The following is a 23,008-nucleotide window of genomic DNA, read 5'->3' on the forward strand; positions in this document are numbered from 1 at the left end:
AAACTTTAGGGGCTGCCACACCTAAAAACATCCCATGCGGTGACAGTATAACTTTCATTGAACAAAATTATTTTAAGGTTGTGACAGTATTGTTATACATAAAGGGCCAGATTCATGTCCGAATTTAAGTTGCGTCTTGAGCGTAGTTCCCGCCATATTTAAATCCAAGTGTATCTAAAGATGCTCTTTGATTTGAATCCGGTTGTAAGTACGCTCTGCCTAAACAATACTTGCCGTACGTAGACGCACAGAACAGACTGCGGTATACACACATGCGAAAGTACAATAAAAGGTCATATCAGAACGCAGAAGACGTTTATTTGAGCATAAAATAAAATAGCTCTCAATAGTATAATCGTTTATATAAATATATTTTTTTGCATTACATAAATAAACATGCTTTAAATGCATACAGTACATAAAATGCGTTTTTATAGTATATCTTTTCTGCATACAGTTGTTCTGTGATAGATACTGGCCCCCATATGTGTAATTATTATATTATATTCACAGACTATGTCAGTCATCACTATCAGTCAGCATTTACACCTGCCCTGCATTGAGTCCAAAAGATACGGCGGAACACAAGCGTACGAACAACAAACACAGGACTTAAATCGTTCGCTTGCGCGAAGGACCGCCCTTACTGCACACGGTCTATGTTAGTCAACCCTTCAGTCCGTTGTTCCACCTCTCAAGTTGTAGGCAGTCGAATGTGTCAGTTGCGTGCAGACATGAGGCTCATGCATTTGCGTTCATTGTTTCAGGGCCGTAACAAGGGCTGTGCGACAGGGGCGTCTGCCCAGGTCGCAACGCTGAAGGGGGCGCAATTTAGTAATATTTTGGGTTCATTTGGTTAAAATTGAGGGCTAGGGGGACGGCATTTGTCTTTCTCGCCCCAGACACTAGAATTCTAAGTTACAGCTCTGCATTGGCGTAATGTCTGTTTCTGGGCACGTACGTCCAAACAATGAATTACCCACAACATTTTTAATCACATTATATGCAGAATAAAAGCAGTAAACATAAAGTACTACCACAAATGAATGGCTAGTATACAAACCAACCCCTCAGTCTGATGTCTAATGTACAAAGCAAGCACCCATTATGGTGGCTAGTATACAAATCAGACCTCCTCCAATATTGTTTAAGCAGCAACCCTCCCATGTTGATATTTGAAAAAACTGGGAAAGAGCTGACATCATCTGTAACAACCAATCAGATGTTCATAGTGATGAAAAAATATGTAGCTAGTGTTTGGATCTTTAGTAGAATTTAGTTTTAAATGTCTTCCACTGTTTTTTTTATGTCATTTCAACAGCATATGTATGTTGTAGCTTAAACAAATATATATTTTCAGACATTATACAATATATGCATTGAAATAAACTTTTAATATTTTTACTTATTGTTTTGTGCTCTACCCACAACCAGGTTTAGGTATCACCGAAGCAGATATTTTACACCAGGCATTACTAGAAGGAAATTGTACTACTGAAGTGTCCTTGACAGTACTGGATACTATATCCTTCTTCACACAAACCTTCAGGGTAAGCTGTGATTTCTATCTATAGATATCTGGTATAAATACCGTACCTTGATATAAATTCCAAACAACTTCCAAAAAATATATTTCAGAAGACATGGGTTGCTAATCTTCTAATTATAATAATAGTGCTACAAAAATCACTAAATGATTTTACCAAATACTAAATTCTATAACAAATTATGCTGCCTAATTGGCAGATCTTCATTTGCGTTTGAAACAGGAGGATCTTATATGATAAAATCTAACAACAGCCCAATTTTTACAGGGTTTTTATTAATGTTGGGCGTTACTCTATTATAAATTGGCTCTGCTCTGAAAATGGGTGTGGTAGGGGCTGATTGGACAGATAGGGGGACATGGCCATGATTTTGTTAAGTGTGAAATCTAGTGCGCCGGAGCAGGCATAGGTGCTGAAAAGTCCAGTTTGGGCTTTCAGTTAGGGAACCGAAAGCTCAAACGGGGTATAACTGTGCATGCACCTAGCCCCACTCACGCCCAGAAGAGCAGAACAGGGGTTCCCATAGTGGATGGTCCAGCAGTATCAGGCCGGCATAGCAGTCGCATAGGCTGCTTAGGCGGTAGGTACTCCACTATTTTGGATACATTTGATCCTGTGTTCCTCTTTATAATTACATATATATATTTCTGCTAAGCAGACTTCATAGAATGTCTTTTACAGATAAACAAAACCCTCAGTCAGGGCCAGATATTAAGTTAAACAATTGACTAAAAAAAACAGTTACAATCCAGTACTGTAAATGGTTCTTAGGAGACAACTATCACAAACTTGAAAAACTATTAATAGATTTATTACAGCAAACTATTTTTTTTTTCCATTTGGTCATTGTTTAATATCTACAGAGGAAAACAGATATAAATCAAAATATAAAGCAGTTACTATAAATTCCTATTATGAAATCTTATCTGGAATTACGGTTCGAGAATTCTAAAACCAGTTGTGCAGTGAGTATAAGATGTTTTAGCAAACTCTAATATGATTTGACTTTAGCAACTGTTTGAAGAAAACACCTAACCCAAATTAGGGCATTACCCCACTTCCAGGTCTGACTCTATCAAATGCGTTACTAAGCCACTTGCCACTTTTACTTCTAGTGACACAATAAATTTATTGAAGTCCTTCCTCAGTCACTGTGGTCAATTAATGTGGTTCCTTCTATGTATGGTCAGGATATACTACAGTCTCCAACTGGCCACGGTAGCAATCATCATCAGCTATATATATAGCGCTACTAATTCCACAGCACTGTACAGAGAACTCATTCAGATCAGTTCCTGCTCCATTGGAGCTTACAGTCTAAATTCCCTAACATATATACACACACACACACACAGACAGACAGAGAGAGAATAGGGTCAATTTTAATAGCAGCCAATTAACCTACCGGTATGTTTTTGGAGTGTGGGAGGAAACTGGAGCACCCAGAGGAAACCCACGCAAACACGGGGAGAACATTCAAACTCCACACAGATAAGGCCATGGTTGGGAATTGAACTCTTGACCCCACTGCTGTGAGGCAGAAGTGCTAACCACTAAGCCACCATACAATCTTTCTTCTCTGTAATTCAGGACTTCCCTGAGCTCTTGTCCGTCACAAACAAGCTCTCAAGGAACAGACAAACTTATCCCAGGTCTGGGCTTGCAACTTCTCTCTCTCTCGCATAGGACTCCTTGGGGCAGACCTCTTGTCCATCTACTACTGGTCCTCTGTCTCAGATATCCTGCCTCTTGCACGAAAAGTATAGCTTCTCCACCAAGCTGCCTCCTGAGCTCCTCAATTAGGGGCACTGGTCGCACCCTTTTTCTGTTGGATTTGTAAGGCTCTGCAGCGCCGTACAGTAGGGAAGTCAAGAACATACATAAAACAGGACATACGTAAAACAAGAACAGACAAGGCAGACAAAATAAATGCAGACATGAATACAAAGGGTATGGAGGACTCTGCTTATTAGAGAGCTTACATTCTAAAGGTAAGAGGGCACAGCTGAAACAAGAGGAGCGAGTGTGGCTCAGAGTGGAGTTCGAGATAGTTGTGAGGGTGCATAAGTGTTAATAACATTATCGTGGATAAGGTCACCTCGAAAAAAAAGATGGGTTTTCAAAGAGCATCTAAAGATTTGAAGTCTGTGGGAAAATCTGAGTGTGGTTGGGAATTCCATAAGTGGGGAGCAGCATTGGAGAAATCTTGTAGACGGGAGTGAGAGGTGGTTACCAGAGACAAGACAAGGCTCAGGTCAGAGGTAGATCTAAGCTCTAATTAATTTTAACATTTCTCATTAGTATTCCTTTAACTTAGCCAAAAGGATCAAATTCAGTTCTAACAGTATGAAATGAATATTCAATGCAGGGCTAGTCCTGAATAGACATTTTCAGAGTTGAGGATTTCTTATGCCTATTCTAAAACTGATGTTTTATAGAAGTTTGATATGAACCGTACAATAGTCCATCATTGTTCTCTGCATGTACCTGTTTATGGAAAAACAATGGACTGCGCTGGATTAAATAATTTGGCAGTGATTTTGTTAGCAATTAATATCAATTAGTATGAACTTTAAATGGTATAACAATAACATCTTTTATATATTCAATATAATGTTGACAATCTAATCCATATGGTACAGATGCACTTTCTTATTAGAATTGATGTTATATGAGCAGTTCACTTTAATAATGAAATTATTGTGAACTATATAATTTACATATATATCATTTTTATTGTGTCTTGAATATCATTATCATTTTCTTGTGATTGCTTTTAATAAATTATATTTTTTTATTCTATATATTAAGCTGCTGTCACTTGAACCGATAACAAAATTACTGCAAATTATTTAATCCAGCGCAGTCCATTTTTTTGTATTGCGATATTGTTTAGCGTGAGTGTTTGCACAAACCTCTATTGAACTGCAGCTTCTTAATAAATTGCGGCAGCGATTGTATCTTATTTTTAGCGCCTAGGGGTAATTCTTTACTTGTTTATTGGCTTTTGCGGATCACTACCATATAAGCAATTAGCAAGTAATTTCCTTTGAATGTACCTGTTTATAGTTACTGTTGTTACCATGGTTAGAGACAGACAACAGACATTTATGGGTAAATGTATCAAGCTGAGAGTTTTCCGGTGGGTTTGAAAAACTAATCAGATTCTAGCTATCATTTATTTAGAACATTCTACAAAATGACAGCTAGAATCTGATTGGTTGCTATAGGCAACATCTCCACTTTTCAAACCCGCCAGAAAACTCTCAGCTTGATACATTTACCCCTTATTGTGCATACTCTCCAGAATTACTTGTATACGCAAAGAAGGTACCAGTTCTTCAGTGTTGGCTAGTTCTGTTTACAGCTGCCTATTCTAGTCGGTATTATTCTGTGTCAAGCAAACATCATTTATTCACTTTTATATTTCTACCCTGTAGACTCAGCTCCTCAACACAGACTGCCAAAATCCCTTGATGAAGAAAGTGTTTGATATTTATTTGGCTTTTCTGAAAAATGGACAGTCGGAGATATGTTTAAAACACGTGTTTGCATCACTCAGATCCTTCATCAGCAAGGTTGGTAGTCAGAGACTCAAACATTGCCGCATTATTATGTAAAAGAGACAACATTGTCTGAAACAAATTATATATAGATAGTACATTAATTGAAATGTATACTATGGATCCCTGATGTGGAGTATTTTATATTTATATATATATATATATATATATATATATATATATATATATATATATATATATATATATATATCTATCTATCTATCTATCTATGTTTATATCTATATCTATATATATATATATATATATATATATATATAAATATATATTTATATATAGATATAGATATATATATATATATATATATATATATATATATATATATATATATGTATACATATATATATATACATATAGTAGCGGAATGCTGCCACAACTGTGTCATTTTTTATGGGAGGCTGGGTGAGACGTTTGTTAATAGACTAACCATGGTTCGTTTTAGAAGTGGCTGCAGTGAGTGTGAGCGGGTGATAGGTGGAAACATTATAAAGGCCGGGAGCCTGCATTCCATATGTTGCACTGTAGGCCATGTATCATATATTTGCATGTAGACCATGGATTTGCTACATGAAAAAACAGTCAGTATTTAACTTATGTGCAAAACAGAATACTAATTTGCACCCCTTGCATTGTAACATGGTTTTGTCCAGGAGACTGAAATAAGAAGTTTCTTAAGTTAAGATCCTTAATGAATCAAGCCCTCAGTTTGCAGTGGAGCTCTTAGGAGCTAGTTTTGCGATGTCTATCAACCTTTATTATTTTGTAAAGAATCCATGAATGTATTACAGGCGAAGACCCTGGATGTAGGTGAGCAATAATGAGGGTAAATGAGCCTTGTGTAGGGGTGTTTTTATTTCGATTAAAATAATTTCTACAATTGTATGCATGCTTTATTTACATTTTTGTTGATACACTACAGTTCCCAGCAGCCCTTGGTGCCAGGGCATGCTGGCACTTGTGGTTCCCCAGACACTTAATGGCAGCCTGAGCATGCACCTGGCACAATAGTTTTTTTTCACAAAACATTATTATGACACCATGCCTACCGCCCAGGGGTGTGGGAAGAGCCCTAGTGCTGTCAACGTAGGATTATATACACCTGGGGGGGGTCTGCTTTTTTAATCTCCCTAGGGAATCCAGTCGCTTGCTGACCAGCCTGGGGCTGGTTTGGTATTATGGCAGGGGGACCCCACGCTACAGGTTTTCCTGCTATCGTGCCACCAGCCCAGCCTTGTAATAGTAAAACCAGGGGGGGCACATGCTTTTTGACCCCACGATTTTGCTTTTACCAGCCTAATTTGACAGCACCAGGGTTGGTTAAGATGTTTGGGGGGGAGCCACGCCATTTTTTGTTATTATTTTAAGTTCTGTTTTTTGTTTTTTCCCCCTGTTCTGTCTTTTCAAAACTAGTGCTTAATGTCAACATTTTGATGGTTGACTTTACAACCTGTAGACATTTTACATGTCAACCTTTTAACTGTGTCGACCTAATGAACATGTCGACATTACGATTGTCCACCTATTAACTGTGTTGACATTACGATGGTCAACCTAATGGTGAAGACATTGTGAATGTCGACATTGTATACCCAACCCATTCTTATTTAGAATTTTGAGCAATGCTGAGATTCATCTTTTGTTGCTCTATATGTTCTCATGCTATTACCGTGGGGTTTATTTTCTTGTTGACTATACAGTGCTGTGGTAATGATTTATGGCTATATTTAGGGTTGAGATGGGTGGATTTATTCCTCTATGTATAATGGTAAATTTAAGTACTTTGTAGCAGTCATAATTACTTTGCTTGTGCATTGTTTCTGATTGAGAGGAATTTTTTCACATGCCTTCTGTGTAATACTTGTATGTAAAATTAAGAAAAATAGCCTGCAGACATCACAATAGGAGAGCTGCAAGTAAATTCAGGAGACTTCTGTCCAACAACCAGAAATAGCAATTGAAACTGAATATAGACACTTAAGGGGGTATAGAACAAATGAAGGCTTCTTAAAATAAAATAACTTTTTAATAGATCAAATTACAGATAAAATATATCTGATGTGTTTTACGCTATTATACTTAGGCATTTTTACAAAAAGCTAAAACACCAAAAGGGGCATATTCAATTCCGATCCGATCCGCGGTAACGCGCATTACCGCGGAAAATGCGCAGTACTGCCTGTAATACGGTACCGCGGATTAGGTTCGCGGCCGTTCCGGCGCGATCCTGCGGATCGGGATCGGAATTGAATATGCCCCCAAATTTGGGAATTTTGTAAACTTGTGTAACCACACAATTGAAGCCTTCACTGTATTGTAGAATAAACTGTTACATATGTATTAGGAAATATGATCCTTCTCATTTCATGGTGTACCCACGTCTCAGTGGATCCCAGCCTTCTTTATAGGCTGTGACACATCTGCCAACATACCTGTGCTAAAAGATTGCATTAAATAAAACTGGATTCATGAACTGAGAATTTACATTAAATAAGGCTACTAAAAGTGTAGGAATGTTTTAAATCCTTTTTGACACACAATGGTTTCTATTATGTATCCATGCCTTTCTAATGCCAATATTTAGGTTGTGTATGTGTGTGTTTTACTTTGATTGACTATGTCGTTCTCTGTTGACCAGTTTCCCTCAGTGTTCTTTAAAGGCAGAGTGAATATGTGTGCAGCGTTCTGCTATGAGGTCCTGAAATGCTGCACATCGAAACTAGGCTCCACCAGAAACGAGGCATCTGCTCTCCTCTACCTTCTCATGAGGAACAACTTTGAGTTCACCAAGAGGAGAACGTTTCTCAGGACACACTTACAGGCAAGACAATAACTGGAGAGGATTTGTATATATATGTCTACGCTTTTTCAGAGGCATTTCTTACTTCATTAGTCAACTGTGTTCTAGGTTTTGCTGACTTTATTGGGCACTTTTATTCCTGTACCTTTAAACTTATAATACAATAAAGATGGGGACCACTTGTACATATAAATATGCTCCACTGCACTGTTGCTTGAAGTATGTAACAGAAGTAAGCTCATATAAAACTTGGAAGATGGCGCCGTATACTTTCATATACATAGGTCTGTACTATGGTCGGAGACAGTTGTAACAGCTGATTTATTTTACCCTGCTGCTTCTTGTCCTTTTAAATTAAGGGAGGGTATTCAATTCCAATTTTACTCAGCAGTCTAAGAATTAGATGTAACCCATTGCCAACAGCAGTAAAGAAGCCATAGACTTATGTGAAATTTCAAATCAACTATTTTAAAGATTACTCCTTGTTGATCTTGACTTAGGCTGGGTCCACACTACAGAAAATTTCTCCCGTAACAATTTTACCAACGACTGAAGAAAAGAAAAAGTCCCGATCAGCATGTCGATTCCTGTGTACACACTATACATGTCTTAACAGATTTACCCTCAGATCTGTGCTCTTCATCTGTCTTAACCATTGGCTGAAAAGATCATGACTCTGTAAACTCCACGGAGATCCTGAATGTGATGCATACACACTGCAGGATTGGAAGGACATTGTTCCATCGCTGAACGAGATTTTTAGTCTGGTTTAAACATCAAATGAAACGATACGATGTGCGTTGGAACAGCCATCATTCATCGTCTAAATGTACATACTAATGCAATATCCGGCCCAACAGGCTTTTATCATGTGATTGGCACGATATTCGGCTGAAAAGCCTATAGTGTGTACCCAGCCTTAGCAAAGAGACATTTGTTGATAATAATACCAAATGCTAGCAATATAAGAAAGCGTAAAAAAAGGAACGCTGTGAGCTATCTATTAAAAAAAATACTTTATTACAATGAAGCTGTTGATACCTAAAGCAAACATCTTTGTTTATTTATGTATTAAAAGTATGTTGTTGTTTTTAAGAATTAAGGTTTAAGCAAATCCATATAGTTAGTATCTCTGTTTCAAGAAGGGTGGCTGTTGAAATATTTTTGTGTCTGGCTAGGGGTATTAGTGCAGATTTTTTTTAAAAAAAATTGTACTATTTGCTATCTAGCCTTTCCTTTCCTTTCTTAGAATGTGGCAGATTATATTAGAGGCATTTATGGTGGTAGACCGGTGGTAGGACTGCAAGAGTGCCTAGATATCCCCAACTCAGACTCAGTGGAGCACTGTACATCTACGACCTTGATAAGAGATAAAATCAAACTCAAGAAACGATACCCAGGAGCTATAGAGTCAGCGCTACCCACAAAAGAAAAATGTTAGTGTCCAAGACAGTCACGTTAAAGGTTCCCTTAATGAAATAGTAGTACCTTAATTCCAGGTGCTCTGTCCCAAATAGAAACAAGGATCAACACCACAGGGTTGAATATTTTGTCGTGTCAAACTGAGGGATAGGTGCTAGGACAAAATATCAAAGAAGCCACAATAGATTAAGTGTAGGAAGGTTTTTGATATAGAAAATCATAAAATATATTCACTTACAATTGTGCTAAATAAAGTTGACTTCATTACATAGTTCATTAGCAGTCCTCTCGCCTCTCTAAGTAACTTGTCCCGGGCCTGGATGCAGGAGAGAATTGTGCAAAATCCGTATACCATTTTTTAAAAAGAAAACAAAAATACGTTCGCTTTGCGTCTCTCAATGATTGAGGCCTAGAGATCATATATTAGAAATGTAGCATGTTCCTGGTATGAATACAATAAATGTTTACAATGTGGGGGGCATTTATGAAAAGTGTCTTACAGGTAACTGTGTAGAAAAGGTGACGTTGCCCTTCCCAGCCAATCAGCTTCTGTCATTTTTCTTGCATAACTTAGAAAAGAAAAGCATACATCTGATTGGTTGCCACCTTTTATTCACTGTCACCTGTACAACAGATTTCATATATGTCCTGCATGTGACTAATAAGAGTGTATTGTAACCTTTTGAAACATTCTTTTTCAGATAATAATCGCTGTAAGCCAGCTGACTGCTGATGTGGCACTTAGCGGAGGTTCCAGGTTCCAGGAATCACTTTCTATTATTAACAACTTTGCAAACAGTGACAGAGCAATGAAGGTATTGCTTCAGTTAATATTTATTTTGTTGTGAAAATGTGTAATTCTGTTTGGCGCACTAAATACTATTGTGTCATAACCATTGTGTTTGCAGAAACCTTGCTGGTGGTAAAGTATACAACAATTGAACAGAAAGTATAGTTAAAGTACAATTTACAACTACGGGGAAAAGGAAAATTGTACGTTGTATGCACCGTAACTTTCTTTTCCTGGCCAGAACATGACAGCGGGCAGCACTTTCCTGACAAACAGTATTAATGGTTTTCCAAAACATTGGGCCTGATTCATTAAGGAAAGTAAGGCAAACAAATCATTAATGAATAACTCAGTAAGAAAGAATGACTAAGGTTATAAGAAACAACTAAGGTGACATCATTAATTAACAATTATGGGTGAAGTGACCTCCGCCCCTTTCAAAAAGCTTTTGTTTACTAAGTGATTGTTTTTTGCAGTCTGTTGTACATTTCATGGGCAACTTGGTTGCACACACATATTGAGGAAAGAAGATCTTTGTGTTAGTCTGGTACTGTCCACTCGTACGTACGGTATAGGCCCCACCCACTTGTCACATGACTTTTGTTTTAGAATGGTTACATAATGGAATGAACAACTGTCAATAAGGTAAAACACCTAGATATGAGTGTCATCCCATATTAGACGCACACTGCTCAATATACAAAAAAAGGATTAGGCTTAAATATACACATATCTCACACAAGACAACGCAAAAACCTTAATTCATGCACTCATCATCTCCCGCATCGACTATTGCAATTCCCTCCTTACTAGTCTTCCCAAAGTCTGACTTGAACCCTTACAATCTATTATACACGCAGAGGCTAGATTGATTTTCCCTGCAAACCGTTCTTCCTCTGCTGAGCCACTCTGTCAGTCTCTACATTGGTTGCTTGTATTTCAACAAATCCAATATAAAATTCTTCTTGTAACATACAAGGCCGTCAACAAAATTGCACCGACATACATCTCCTCACTTGTCTCAAAATATCTCCCAACTCGACACCTCCGTTCTGCACAAGATCTGCGTCTCCCTTTTTTCGGGCTGCACCCACTTTGTGGAATTCCCTCCCTCGCACAGTAAGACTTTCCTCTAGTCTCCAAACCTTCAAGCGTTCTTTGAAAGCCCACCTCTTCAGACTAGCTTATGATATTCCTCAACCACCATCTTAATTTCCCCTATTACCACCCTCTACACAGCTAACACAAGACAACAACCCTCTGACCAACATTGGTACACACACAGCCCACTCAGTACTTTTACCTTTTGCGTTCTAGCTGGTCCATTGTGCAATATGATGTAGCACATGCCCTTGTGTTTCAAACTCCCATTGTCCCATAGATTGTAAGCTTGCGAGCAGGGTTCTCTTACCTCTCTGTCTGTATGTATTACCCAGTATTGTTTTATTAATGTTTGTTCCCAATTGTAAAGCGCTACGGAATTTGCTTGCGCTATATAAATAAATGATGATGATGATTTCTGGTTAATCAACATTAGGGGATACCTTTCTTTTTGTCAGTGTACTATTGAGGACATAGTTTTCACCACACTTTTGATAACTGTACAAGTAAAGTGTTGTTCCAGCATCTCTAATTATATAACATCTTCTGCCAGGCAACTGCATTTCCATCAGAAGTCAAAGATCTGACAAAGAGAATCCGCACAGTTATCATGGCAACAGCTCAGATGAAGGAACACGAGAAGGACCCTGAAATGCTGGTAGATCTTCAGTACAGTTTGGCCAAGTCCTACGCAAGTACCCCCGAGCTCAGAAAGACCTGGCTGGAGAGCATGGCCAAGATCCACGTGAAAAATGGAGACTACTCAGAGGTGAACGGCTTATAGAGAACTAATGATTGCTTAATTGGTTACCCACGCAACGAAAAATCATATATTTACAGTTGGTCTTATATGTGTTTGGTGTTATTATTTTTTTATTTGCAGCAGGATTTTGTTAGTCTATCAAGTCTTTTAAACACTGACTTTTCTGTCACTTTTTGTTACTGTTTTATTGTCTTAAATACTTAAATACTGCTTGATTTGTGTTCGGACGCAACCTGAACACAGCTTGTTTTAAAAAAGAGCACGGAACTTGAGCGGAGTTCCATCCGTATTCAAGTGCAAGCGAATATCAAGATACGTTTCCATTTAAAGCTGGGTGGAAGTACGCTCTGCCTAAACTTTACTTGTCGTACGTAGACAGACAAGAACAGACTGCAGTATGCGCACAAGCGTCTGTTCACTAAAGGGTCACAGAAAAAGACATAAAAAAATGTTTAATAATAAAATAAATGAACAACTCTTAACAGTATAATCATTAGTAAAAATATTGTTGTTTTTTTTTTTTTTACATTAAATACATAAATCAAGATGCGTTCAATGCGTGCTGTACATGTGATGCATTTATATAGTTAATCTTCATTACATGCCCATGTTCCATGCTAGTTGGTGGCTCCTGTACATGTAGGTTTTCATACAAAGACTATGCCATGCCAGTCATCACTATCGCCACTTACACCTGCCCTGTAGCTGATGCAAGTAACACCGTAATTTAAAGAACCACAGGACTTGAATCGGCCACATCTGCGACTGCAAGCCCTTACTGTACATTGCCTACATTCCTCACGCCATAGGCGTATGTTGCGGGGAGTATTTTGCTGCGATCGGAGATGTACAGGGTCACTTTGGAGGTAAGTCTGGTTCTATTCAAATCGTTTTTTTATACATTCAGATTTTCTTTGTAGGTGTCCTCGGTGTCGGAATTTTCCGCACCGTTAAACCATACCCCACCCACTGTGTCAAGGAACTACGTACCGTACTTTTCAAAACTGAGACATAAGATCTCTTATCTTGCTTATATTTGCTGCTTTAAATATAAAGCTGCCAGTACACTACTGGATAACATGCAATTATCAAGGTAAAGCAATAACAAAAAGTGATGGCATCTCTTAATGAAGCTGCTAGGGTTGCATTGTATAGAGGTAACACACAGTGAAATGCTGCTGTTGCTTAGTCTGTGCTGTACTATTTCTACATACATAATGGTAATGGTAAAAACCTAAACATTTATGAGTGCTACTTGCAGTATCGTGGCTAACCGCATAGTGTGCTGTTGAATCATTGGAAAGATATGAGGTGATGTTGAGAACCGCAGTTTACACTGAATGACAGATGCTGCTGATAATAAATAACTAACTCTGGAATTAATTTAAAATGAATGAAACGGCAGCAGCTGTGGTCAGAACAGTGGTAGATTACTTACAGTAATGACACACGCTGCTGAATAGCAGACAAATGCTAGTGGTTAACAGTTACCTCTTCTCAGACCACAGATGCTGCATTGTAAAAAAATAATAATAAAAATTGCAGCTTGTCCAGAATCATCAGTTAGTCATAGGACTAGGCATCCCAGGCTGGTTAAACTATAACACATTTGAGGTCCCACTGCTCCAGGCTTACCAATGTAGGGCTGGTGACACTATAGGGAGGTGGCTGCAAAGAAAACACATGTCCCCTTTTCCCAGAGGCTACAGATCCTGAACTGCACTGAAGCTGTACCTGACCCTGCCAGGTTGTGGGGGTTCGGGCAACTAAAAAGACTAGGACCCAACTTACACCCTAGTGATCCAAGAACAATGGATTGGGGTTACTAATACCCCTTCCCAATCTAACAAACACACACTAAATTTAACAGCAAGATTTAATTGAATAACAGTTTCACCAATTTATTAAATATAACATAAACACTTTGCTTCTTTCTTTTTTGATCCATCATGGTCCAAATGAGAAACGTAATCTTGTTGCACGCTACAAACAACCACCGCTAAGTGAGTAAGCCAATCACAAGCAAAGCTCCCCTACTAGTCACTTTTGGTTGGCTGGCATTGAAGGGGATTCTGGGTACTCCCAGCTTTGGATCATTTAACTGAGATTGTTCCTTGTGAGTGGGGGGTGGGGGTTGTAAGGGGTTTCTTAATTTTTTTTTATTTAATCCTTTTTCAATGTGGAATACAGATCAAGCTAGAAGACAGGGAAATGCTACTTTACATTTAATAAAGTGATGAGTGAGGATTTTTTAAGCATGTTTTTTCAGTTTACATTACAATTCTGAGTGTGTGGGTAGCATCTAGAAATGTGGTATGCTATTATAACCCCAACCTCGTTATATGCTGTTCTAACAGCCTTGGGCTAGTTTTCATTCCTTGCTCTTGATCTGGCGGTTGTTTTGGAGCCACATGATGTTTAATTAGCTGTAATATTGCAGCTTGTGTGGTCAGGATTAGAATATTATTTCTATAAAGATACCGGAAAATGTCAAATGTTAAGCAAAACAAATCTGTTCAACGTTGACAATCCCAAAAGAGGATGAATCTTTTATATGTCTTAATCACTTTAATGACCTGTAAATGACGTATATGTTCTTGTTGTAGGCTGCAATGTGTTGCATTCATGTAGCTGCTCTGGTTGCCGAATTCCTGTACAGAAAAAGTAAGTCTCTCCATTCTAAAGATAAATAGAGGACACAGTTTGATGTTATGGATTAATAATGTGAAATCTTTCATTTCTTTAAAACACACTCAAATTCACAAATAGGTACTTATTATTAAAAAAATAAAAGTTTAATTTAGGTATCCCCTATACCAGTGATGGCTAACCTGTGACACTCCAGGTGTTGTGAAACTACAAGTCCCAGCATGCTCTGCCAGCTATCAGCTAGTTATCTACTGGAAAAGCATGCTGGGGCTTGTAGTTTCACAACACCTGGAGTGTTGCAGGCTAGCCATCACTGCCCTATACCCAATACAAATAGAGAGAGTAATCCGACAGTTGTGCTAAACGTTCTGGTTGGCCAACTTTTCAGTAATGTCCCACTCTCTATTGTGCCCTCCTACCCTAGATCTGACCGCTAGACTGGTTTATAGCGAAGACATGCAGAGGCTACACACTAGTGTAGTGAAGAAAGTTTCCTCAGGATTATACTTATTGAAGCTCGACAGAAAAGTACAAACACCACTAAGTTTTAGGAGGTGTGACTGAAGGGGTCATGTTCCCTGGAACATGGTCCCTGTTGGTACTTTCCTGTGGTCCCGTAATAAATACACTCCTGAGGGTGCTTTCTTCACTCCATTTGTGTGTTCCACCTCTACATCTCCTCAATATAAGTTTCTGAGATATTGGGTGGAGTTATCTCTGCATTGGACTGAACCACTATGAAACGTAAGAGACTTTTACAGTGCTGTAGCTTACTTTGCTTATACCTGAAGAGTGGTTTAGCCAATTGACCTGCTTTTTTGTTTTCTTGTCTATTAAGATATTGCTGTGCCACCAAAATATTCCCCATGCCGCCAATTTATAAAATGTCTTGCAGGGTTAAAATGATTTTATTCACAGTCAGTTATGTCTGCTAGGACATCACTATATGAATATACCAAGCTACACTTCTGTTACTGTTCTGTTCCTTCTGACACTGAGTAGCCAATCACAAAAGCTCTAGCTGAATTGTCACAGAATGATGCAAGACAGAGAAGCATCACCTTTCAAACTAACAAATAATAATTCATTAAATATAAACACGTGTTTCAGGCATAATATTTAGCTCAGTAAAACACATACTTTGATATATATCCATGTCCAAATGTGGCTTTGCTAGTTATAAATAATATTTGCTCCTTTTAAATTGCAAATTCAGAAATTCAGATTATTTTTTTACTGTACTTGAGGAACTTCAGTTTTCAATAACACATAGTTATAATGCAGTTTTCAACCATTCCCTTTAAGAGCTATAGATATTCAGGGATGACTTATAATAAATCCAATGTTGGGGGCTTTTCTGGCTTTTCAGTGTACACTGCTAGATACACTGAATTAATTTGTTTCTATCAGTGGGTAATAGGAACAGTGTAGTGTTCTGCAGATTACTACAGAGGATTTGGATTCTCCAGTTTTTTTAACTTCATGCATTAAACTTTACAAATATACCTCCCATTGCAAAATTGTTTATATGTAAATTATGTTTTAGTAGTTCATCATCCTACATCACAAACAGGAAAAGACACATCCTCTGCTTGCCTGCAATTACTAACAAGTTAAATGTTATACTTTCTTTCATACTGTGATGCATTTAACACCAAAATGTTTCGGCTGTTGAACAGACCTTGGGATATATTTACTAAACTGCGGGTTTGAAAAAATGGAGATGTTGCCTATAGCAACCAGTCAGATTCTGGTTATTTTTCATTTAGTACATTCTACAATATGACAGCTTTAATTCGATTGGTTGCTATAGGCAACATCTCCAGTCTTTCAAACCCGCAGTTTGCTAAATATATCCGATTGAGCCTTCAAAAATATCCAAAAAGACAAAGTAACAACCGCAGCAGTGTTTATGTCACTTAGGGCTAGATTTACTAAACGGCGGGTTTGAAGAAGTGGAGATGTTGCCTATAGCAACCAATCAGATTCTAGCTTTCATTTTGTAGAATGCACTAAATAAATAACAGCTATAATCTGATTGGTTGCTATAGGCAACATCTCCACTTTTTCAAACCCGCAGTTTAGTAAATATACCCCTTAGTGTACTCTCATCTCCCCGTTTAATGTCCCTCCTTAACCCCGCCGGGAGGTGCCATCGTTATAACTGATGAATATCATACTTAATTCTTTAAGATATATATAGTGGGAATCTTATTGTAACACCTGTGATTGAATTAAGTAAGCAATGAATTGAATGAACCTTGATCTAGTTCAAAACTAGGGGGTTAATGTATCAAGCTGAGAGTTTTCCGGCGGGTTTGAAAAACCAATCAGATTCTAGCTATCATTTATTTAGTGCAATCTACAAAATGATAGCTAGAATCTGATTGGTTGCTATAGGCAACATCTCCACTTTTCAAACCCGCCGGAAAACTCTCAGCTTGATACATTTACCCCTAGGTGTGCAATGTTGTTGAAACCTCATTATTGCTATTCTGTGGGTAACATTTAAGTATCAGTGTTATGATTGTGTAAAAGTAAGAACACCATAAGCAATAACTTGTATATAAAGAAGGGTATACAATCTGTGAACGGTCGGTAATGAAACTTACATGAAGGACAACAAAAGAGAATTTGATCTTTTCAACTGTGTTCTTGGGGGATAATAGCAGAACGAGATATCTGAATTTATTCACATAGAAGAGCTCTGAAAAGAATTATCTGGTTTTACATGTTTTTCATATGTTTATCTAAAATGTTTTTTGACCACAGGCTGTGAAATATGATTTTACATATGGAAAAGAAATGATTGAAAATAACTAAAACCAATAAATATATACTCCTGATCAGAACAACATACTGAGAACCTCCCAGCTATGTAAATCACAAACATAATTATAAACGAGGGGAATTAAAACAATCTGGGGAATGTTGGATATTTAACCAATTGGTGAATAATTAAATAACAAACTATAATTTGATTAGTCTTGTGTATATGTGGGACAAATAAATAGAAGATAATCATTGATATCTAAGTAGAACAAGGAATATGTGGACTATCCTGTGAATAAAAGAATTATTCAATCAATGATCTATAAAACACGATTCTGAATACCAATACATGATTGAGGGAGCATACATTCTCTTGCAATATCTGACCAAACGATTGTTTAGCGTGTGATCTGCACAGTATTTGTATTATCAGTGTGTACACAATCACACAAATGGACAGGTCAGTGTTTCCCTAAAGATCAGCATCCTCATTGGTTCGGTGACTGAAATATTCTGTGCTGCTGTTAGCATTCTGATTATCTGATTGGCTACAGGTAATTCTAAGCTTACCTCTTCAGAACTATGAGGCAGATGTTCAGGAACATTGATAACAAAATGCGCTCTTATCCTACTAAAATAGAGCTTAAAAAAGTGTGAAGTAGAGCATACTCTGTGTATTTAATTGTGTTTTAATTCTCCAATAGGAATGGAGCATTTCTATTACCTAGGAGACAAACTCCTATTAAGATTTAGGTCTCTGTGCAGTGCCTGTAATATGCTTCCACATTCTCCAGCTAAAGCTAAGAGATAAGTTAGGATTTCCATATTGTAATTCTCAGCAAAGGGTTAGAACGGATAGCATGCTTGACAGATTCAGTAAAGATAAACATTTAATACATTTTAGGTATAATATAGCACGTTGCTTAATTAAATAAAAATGTGTTAAACATATTCCCTGTAGTGTTTTTTCCATAACAATGTCCAATCATACGTTTATTTCCTGCTCACCTTTGTGAAGACAAGTTTCACATTTCTGTTCATATTCACTTTTTAGAAATTTAAGTTAGACCAAAATGCTTCTAAAAGGATGTTAAAAACAGTTACAAGAATCACTGGAGCAGGGCAAACACAATACTTAAGCTAAGAGTTTATCAGGAAATGGCTATTTGCAGACCCAAACAGGAACCAAGATGAATTCTTGTGAGTTAGTGCTGGTCATCTTAGTAGAGGACAACTTCATGTGCAGTAGTGACCTCTTGTGACTACAGTCAATTCCTAACATGAGACCCAGCCTCATATAGAAAATGGTCTTAAATTAAGTCCATAGTTAACAGATTTGTACCTGTGTATAAAATCTTAGTACCTACAATAGTGTTTTTTGAAGCGAAAAATTAGAGTGGTCTGTCTGGAAAGAGGTGTGGCCTCACATAAAATGGACATATAATGGGAGAATCCATGTGTGATTGAAAGGTCAGGGTCATGGCAAAATTTGTCCCGGTTTCCATTCTTTCTCACACATTTCTGAGTTATTATCAGACCTATACCAAAGAAATACAAGATTGCTAGATTGTATTGTCATGTTTATGTGGTAGCATTGCTAATGGAATGCCCTGACTAGATCTTTCTCTTCACAGAACTCTTTCACAGCGGCTGTTCTGTATTTAAGAAGATCACACCAAATATAGACGAGGAGGGAGCCATGAAAGAAGATGCTGGCATGTTGGATGTCTACTACAGCGAGGTGACATTATTAAAATGTTCCTTTATCTCTCATGTTACTTTTCCGTATTTTGTGAGGAGTAGTGTGGTAATATTAAAGGAACATGATCATTCTGTCGACATCAAAATAGTAACAGTGTAAATGTCGATATTCTGTTGACATGTTTAAAATGTTGACATTGTGACTGTCGACAGTTTTAATGTGTTTAGATGAATGGGTGCCGTAATTCTAAAGCCTCTTTGGGGGATGTAAATGCTTTAAAATCACATGAAGCAGTGAGGCAGATATAGTGTAGTATGTTAATGGACATATGATAAATGCTAAAATAGAGTATGTGTATTTGCAATAAGAATAAGCTTATCTGCATTGTCTTCACCGCATGTCACTTTTGGCAGATGTAATCATGCAACGAGGTTCAGAACAAACAAGAATGTACAGCTGCCAAAGGTTCTTCAAAAACTACTTGGCAGCTAACAAACCAGTCTAGTTTCGGTTTTAGCCAAACTGTAATTTCTTATCACCGTAGATCAAAATGGTTTGTTCTGTGTACTTCAAAGTAATGCATGCAAAAATTGTTACTGGATTGTTTTGCTGTCATTTTTTTTGCAAGTCTACAAACAGTTTTCATTTTGGAGGGCTAGAGTAGGCTTGTTCCTGCAATTTATCTCACCACAAAAGATGAGCGATAATGAATGCTGTCACACACACCCTGCAGTAAAGTGAAAATAAATAACACATATTCATTTTAAATAGCTTAGTTAAAGAAAACTACACGCACTTTCGCCAGCCTCTTCATGAAAAAAAAGTGTCTCCAAAATACGTAGTTATTTTCTGGTCCAATAATTTGTTGATTTTTTTTCTGGTCTGAAAAAAATTCCTGGATCCAAGCCTGTATCCTTCCGAAACCTGGTGGTCTGGGCACCCCTAACTTCCCTACTTCACTGCCCAGATGCTACAGTTAATTGCTTCTGGGTTCCAGAGTCTGGACTTATATAGCTTTGACCACAACCTCTACTAGTGCTTTGTTCTGGTGTGTCCTCACCTTGTTCACATCATTTTATTCATTTGTTCTTAGCCATCTGGTCCTGATGCAATAGGATTTGTAACCTATCTCCTTTTCCTTCTCTGCTAATTTCCTTGTGGGCAACCTGGTTTTCCCTCCAGGCTATTCATCCCAAATGGCTACAATGTTGTCCAAACCAGGTACGTCTGTTTAAAAAGTCAGGAATAAACCCTCAGTTCACTGATCTATGGGGATCTACCTGGATTTTTAAAAGGACAGTTCCACCAGTACTTGCAAATAAGGCACTTCTAATCCTCAGTTATAAACCACCTCTCCATTAGACCTCAGTGAAGCATCTACGCCTCCACAATCACTCTTCCAAAGGCCTCATCTCGAAGCTCTACTATGATCTTCTTCTTCAAATGACAAGAGACTTATGCATAAATCTAATTTGCAACTAGCTCTCAAGAAGGTCTTTGACTCGGAACAGTGGTCAGACATATTGCCCCACTTTTATTTGTCAGTTGTCCTCTGTGAATCATATGTTTAAATTTGTATACAGTATCTTAACTCTTAAAAGTATAAGTCCATAGATTGTAAGAAGGGCTCTTTTACCTCTTTGTTGGTTTATTAATACCCAATATTGTTTTATTATTTTTTGAATTAAGCTCTAAAGCACTGTGAGTTATGCTGGTACTATATAAATAAATGTTAATAATAATAATAATAATAATAATAATATTAATATGTTTCTAGTTACCAAATTTCTAATAACTTCCACCATTTTATTAGTTTAGCTGTCTTTGGACTCTACGTACTGTATATACCCAAACGTAAAGGAGATTACAAAAAGACTGTGTCCTGTGTTGTAGCACTGCCGTAGTATGCATTTCTCTGTTTGGAATGATGTATGATTAGCTGTGATAATTAGTAACTGAAGGTCTGACACATGCATTCTCATAGCTCTGATTGCATGAAAAGTGCAAAGTCTTGGTAAAAAAATATGAGACCTAAATACCTGTATATCAGGTGAGATAGTTATGTTTGGGGGTCTGCTTTGTGCACTTCTCATGTTTACTTTCAGTAGTTGTTGTTTCTTTGTATGATGTAGTTCGTTATTTGACTCCATAGCACACATCACAGTTTCTCACGAACGTCAACTTTAACCATGTTATCAGTATGATAATGATCTGCTATTTTATGCTTTACTGCTCACCATACCCACATTCTATGTGATGTTAAATACTTTCATGTCATAAAAGGCAAAAGTATTGTAGAAGTGATTTATTGGCTAACTAAAAAAATGTATTATATTTGCTAGCTCTCAGAGGTTCATCAGGCAAGTTTACAAATGAAGAATGACCGAGAAAAATGCACAACATTTAAAAGCTGTTACATCAAGAATTGGTACAGGGGGGGGGGGTGTAATAGATCATTAAGATAAGCTAAAGTAATAAAAAGGAGGTTTTCGTTATGGATGGAAGAGTAGAAGTCCTACAAGTTCACAGGTCTGCACTCTGCTGTGGGGTGTGAAGTGTGTCCATGTAGTGGGTCATAAATCCAGGTGTTAGATTGAGTCCTTTAGTCAATGACTGGAATGTTTTTATTAGCCTGAACTCCCATATTTTTCTCTCCCTGTCATTTTTAAAAAGACCTTTCAGTATTAGGACTTTTAAATCTGTCATACTGTGTCCTGGTCCAGAGAAGTGTTTACCCACGGGGGTGTCCAGAGTCTTCTTTATTGTGTGTCTGTGTAAATTCATCCGGGATTGCAGTTTCTGCTTGGTCTCCCCAATGTAAATTCCCTCAGGTCACCTTGTACACTGTATCATGTACACCACAATGGAGGATGTACATGAGAATATGTCAGTGATTTTATAGTCCCGTTGTGTTTTGGGTATGTGGACTGTGTTTGTTGGTAGGACATGGGTGCAGGTTTTGCTTTTTTTGTTTTTGCAAGGGAAGGTGCCAGTCTCTGATGGGGATGAGAGGGCACTTCTAACAAGGAGATTTCTTACATTTGGAGGCTGTTTGTATGATAGAATAGGTAAATCTGGGAATATTTCCTTCAGTCTATTGTCTTTCTGAAATATGGGTTGAAGGTCGGCAGCAATTTTCCCCAAGATGTTCATGTGGGGATTGTAAGTGACCACTAGGGGCACCCTGCTGTTAACCTCCTTCTGTTTGTAATACAGGAGGCTACTCCTTGGGATCCTTGTGGCTCTGTGGATCTGTTCATCTATAACTATTGGATGGTATCCTTGTTGTAGGAATGTATTTCTCAGTGTTGTTTTCTGTCTTCACTGTCTGAACAAATCTGAATGTATCTCAGAGCTTGGCTGTAAATGATGGACTTCTTTATGTGTCCTGGGTGAAAGCTGTTCTATCTCAGATATGCTGGGCGGTCTGTAGGTTTATGATAGACTGATGTTTGTATCGTAATGTTTTCATTGTATAGGGTCATGTTCAGGAAATGTATCTGAGATCGTGAAATTTGTTGAAGCTTTTATGGATAGTCAGCAGTTCATCTTCAGAGCCAGTCCAGATTAGTAGCACTCACTACATGGACACACTTCACACCCCACAGCAGAGTGCAGACCTCTGAATTCGTAGGACTTTTACTCTTCCATCCATAGCGAAAACCTCCTTTTTATTACTTTAGCTCATCTTGATGATGTATTCCCCCCCAACCTCTGTACAAATTTCTTGATGTAACAGCTTTTAAATTATTAGCGTAGTATGACCACACTGTAGATTATTGAGGTACAAAATGTATGTGTTAGATAAAATATATTATTTACAACTACACCATTGGTCCTTGTAATTGATTTACTGGTGGGCTGGCATATCCCAATCCAACACT

The 23,008-nt window shown here is 37.7% G+C and overlaps 1 protein-coding gene across 2 annotated transcripts in view; it reads left to right on the plus strand.

Annotated features, from left to right (window-relative positions):
- The window catches only part of DOCK11 (dedicator of cytokinesis 11), a 216,527-nt gene that overhangs the window by 135,709 nt on the left and 57,810 nt on the right, over window positions 1-23,008 (plus strand). For both annotated transcript variants that reach the window (XM_075187236.1, XM_075187237.1), the window contains 7 exons: window positions 1,435-1,550; window positions 4,988-5,125; window positions 7,764-7,946; window positions 10,049-10,162; window positions 11,792-12,007; window positions 14,608-14,665; window positions 19,057-19,163. In XM_075187236.1, the coding sequence (XP_075043337.1) occupies window positions 1,435-1,550; window positions 4,988-5,125; window positions 7,764-7,946; window positions 10,049-10,162; window positions 11,792-12,007; window positions 14,608-14,665; window positions 19,057-19,163 (932 nt within the window). The remainder of the gene's footprint in view (window positions 1-1,434; window positions 1,551-4,987; window positions 5,126-7,763; window positions 7,947-10,048; window positions 10,163-11,791; window positions 12,008-14,607; window positions 14,666-19,056; window positions 19,164-23,008) is intronic.

This window comes from Mixophyes fleayi, chromosome 9 (genome assembly GCF_038048845.1).
Source record: "Mixophyes fleayi isolate aMixFle1 chromosome 9, aMixFle1.hap1, whole genome shotgun sequence".
Taxonomy (NCBI): domain Eukaryota; kingdom Metazoa; phylum Chordata; class Amphibia; order Anura; family Limnodynastidae; genus Mixophyes; species Mixophyes fleayi.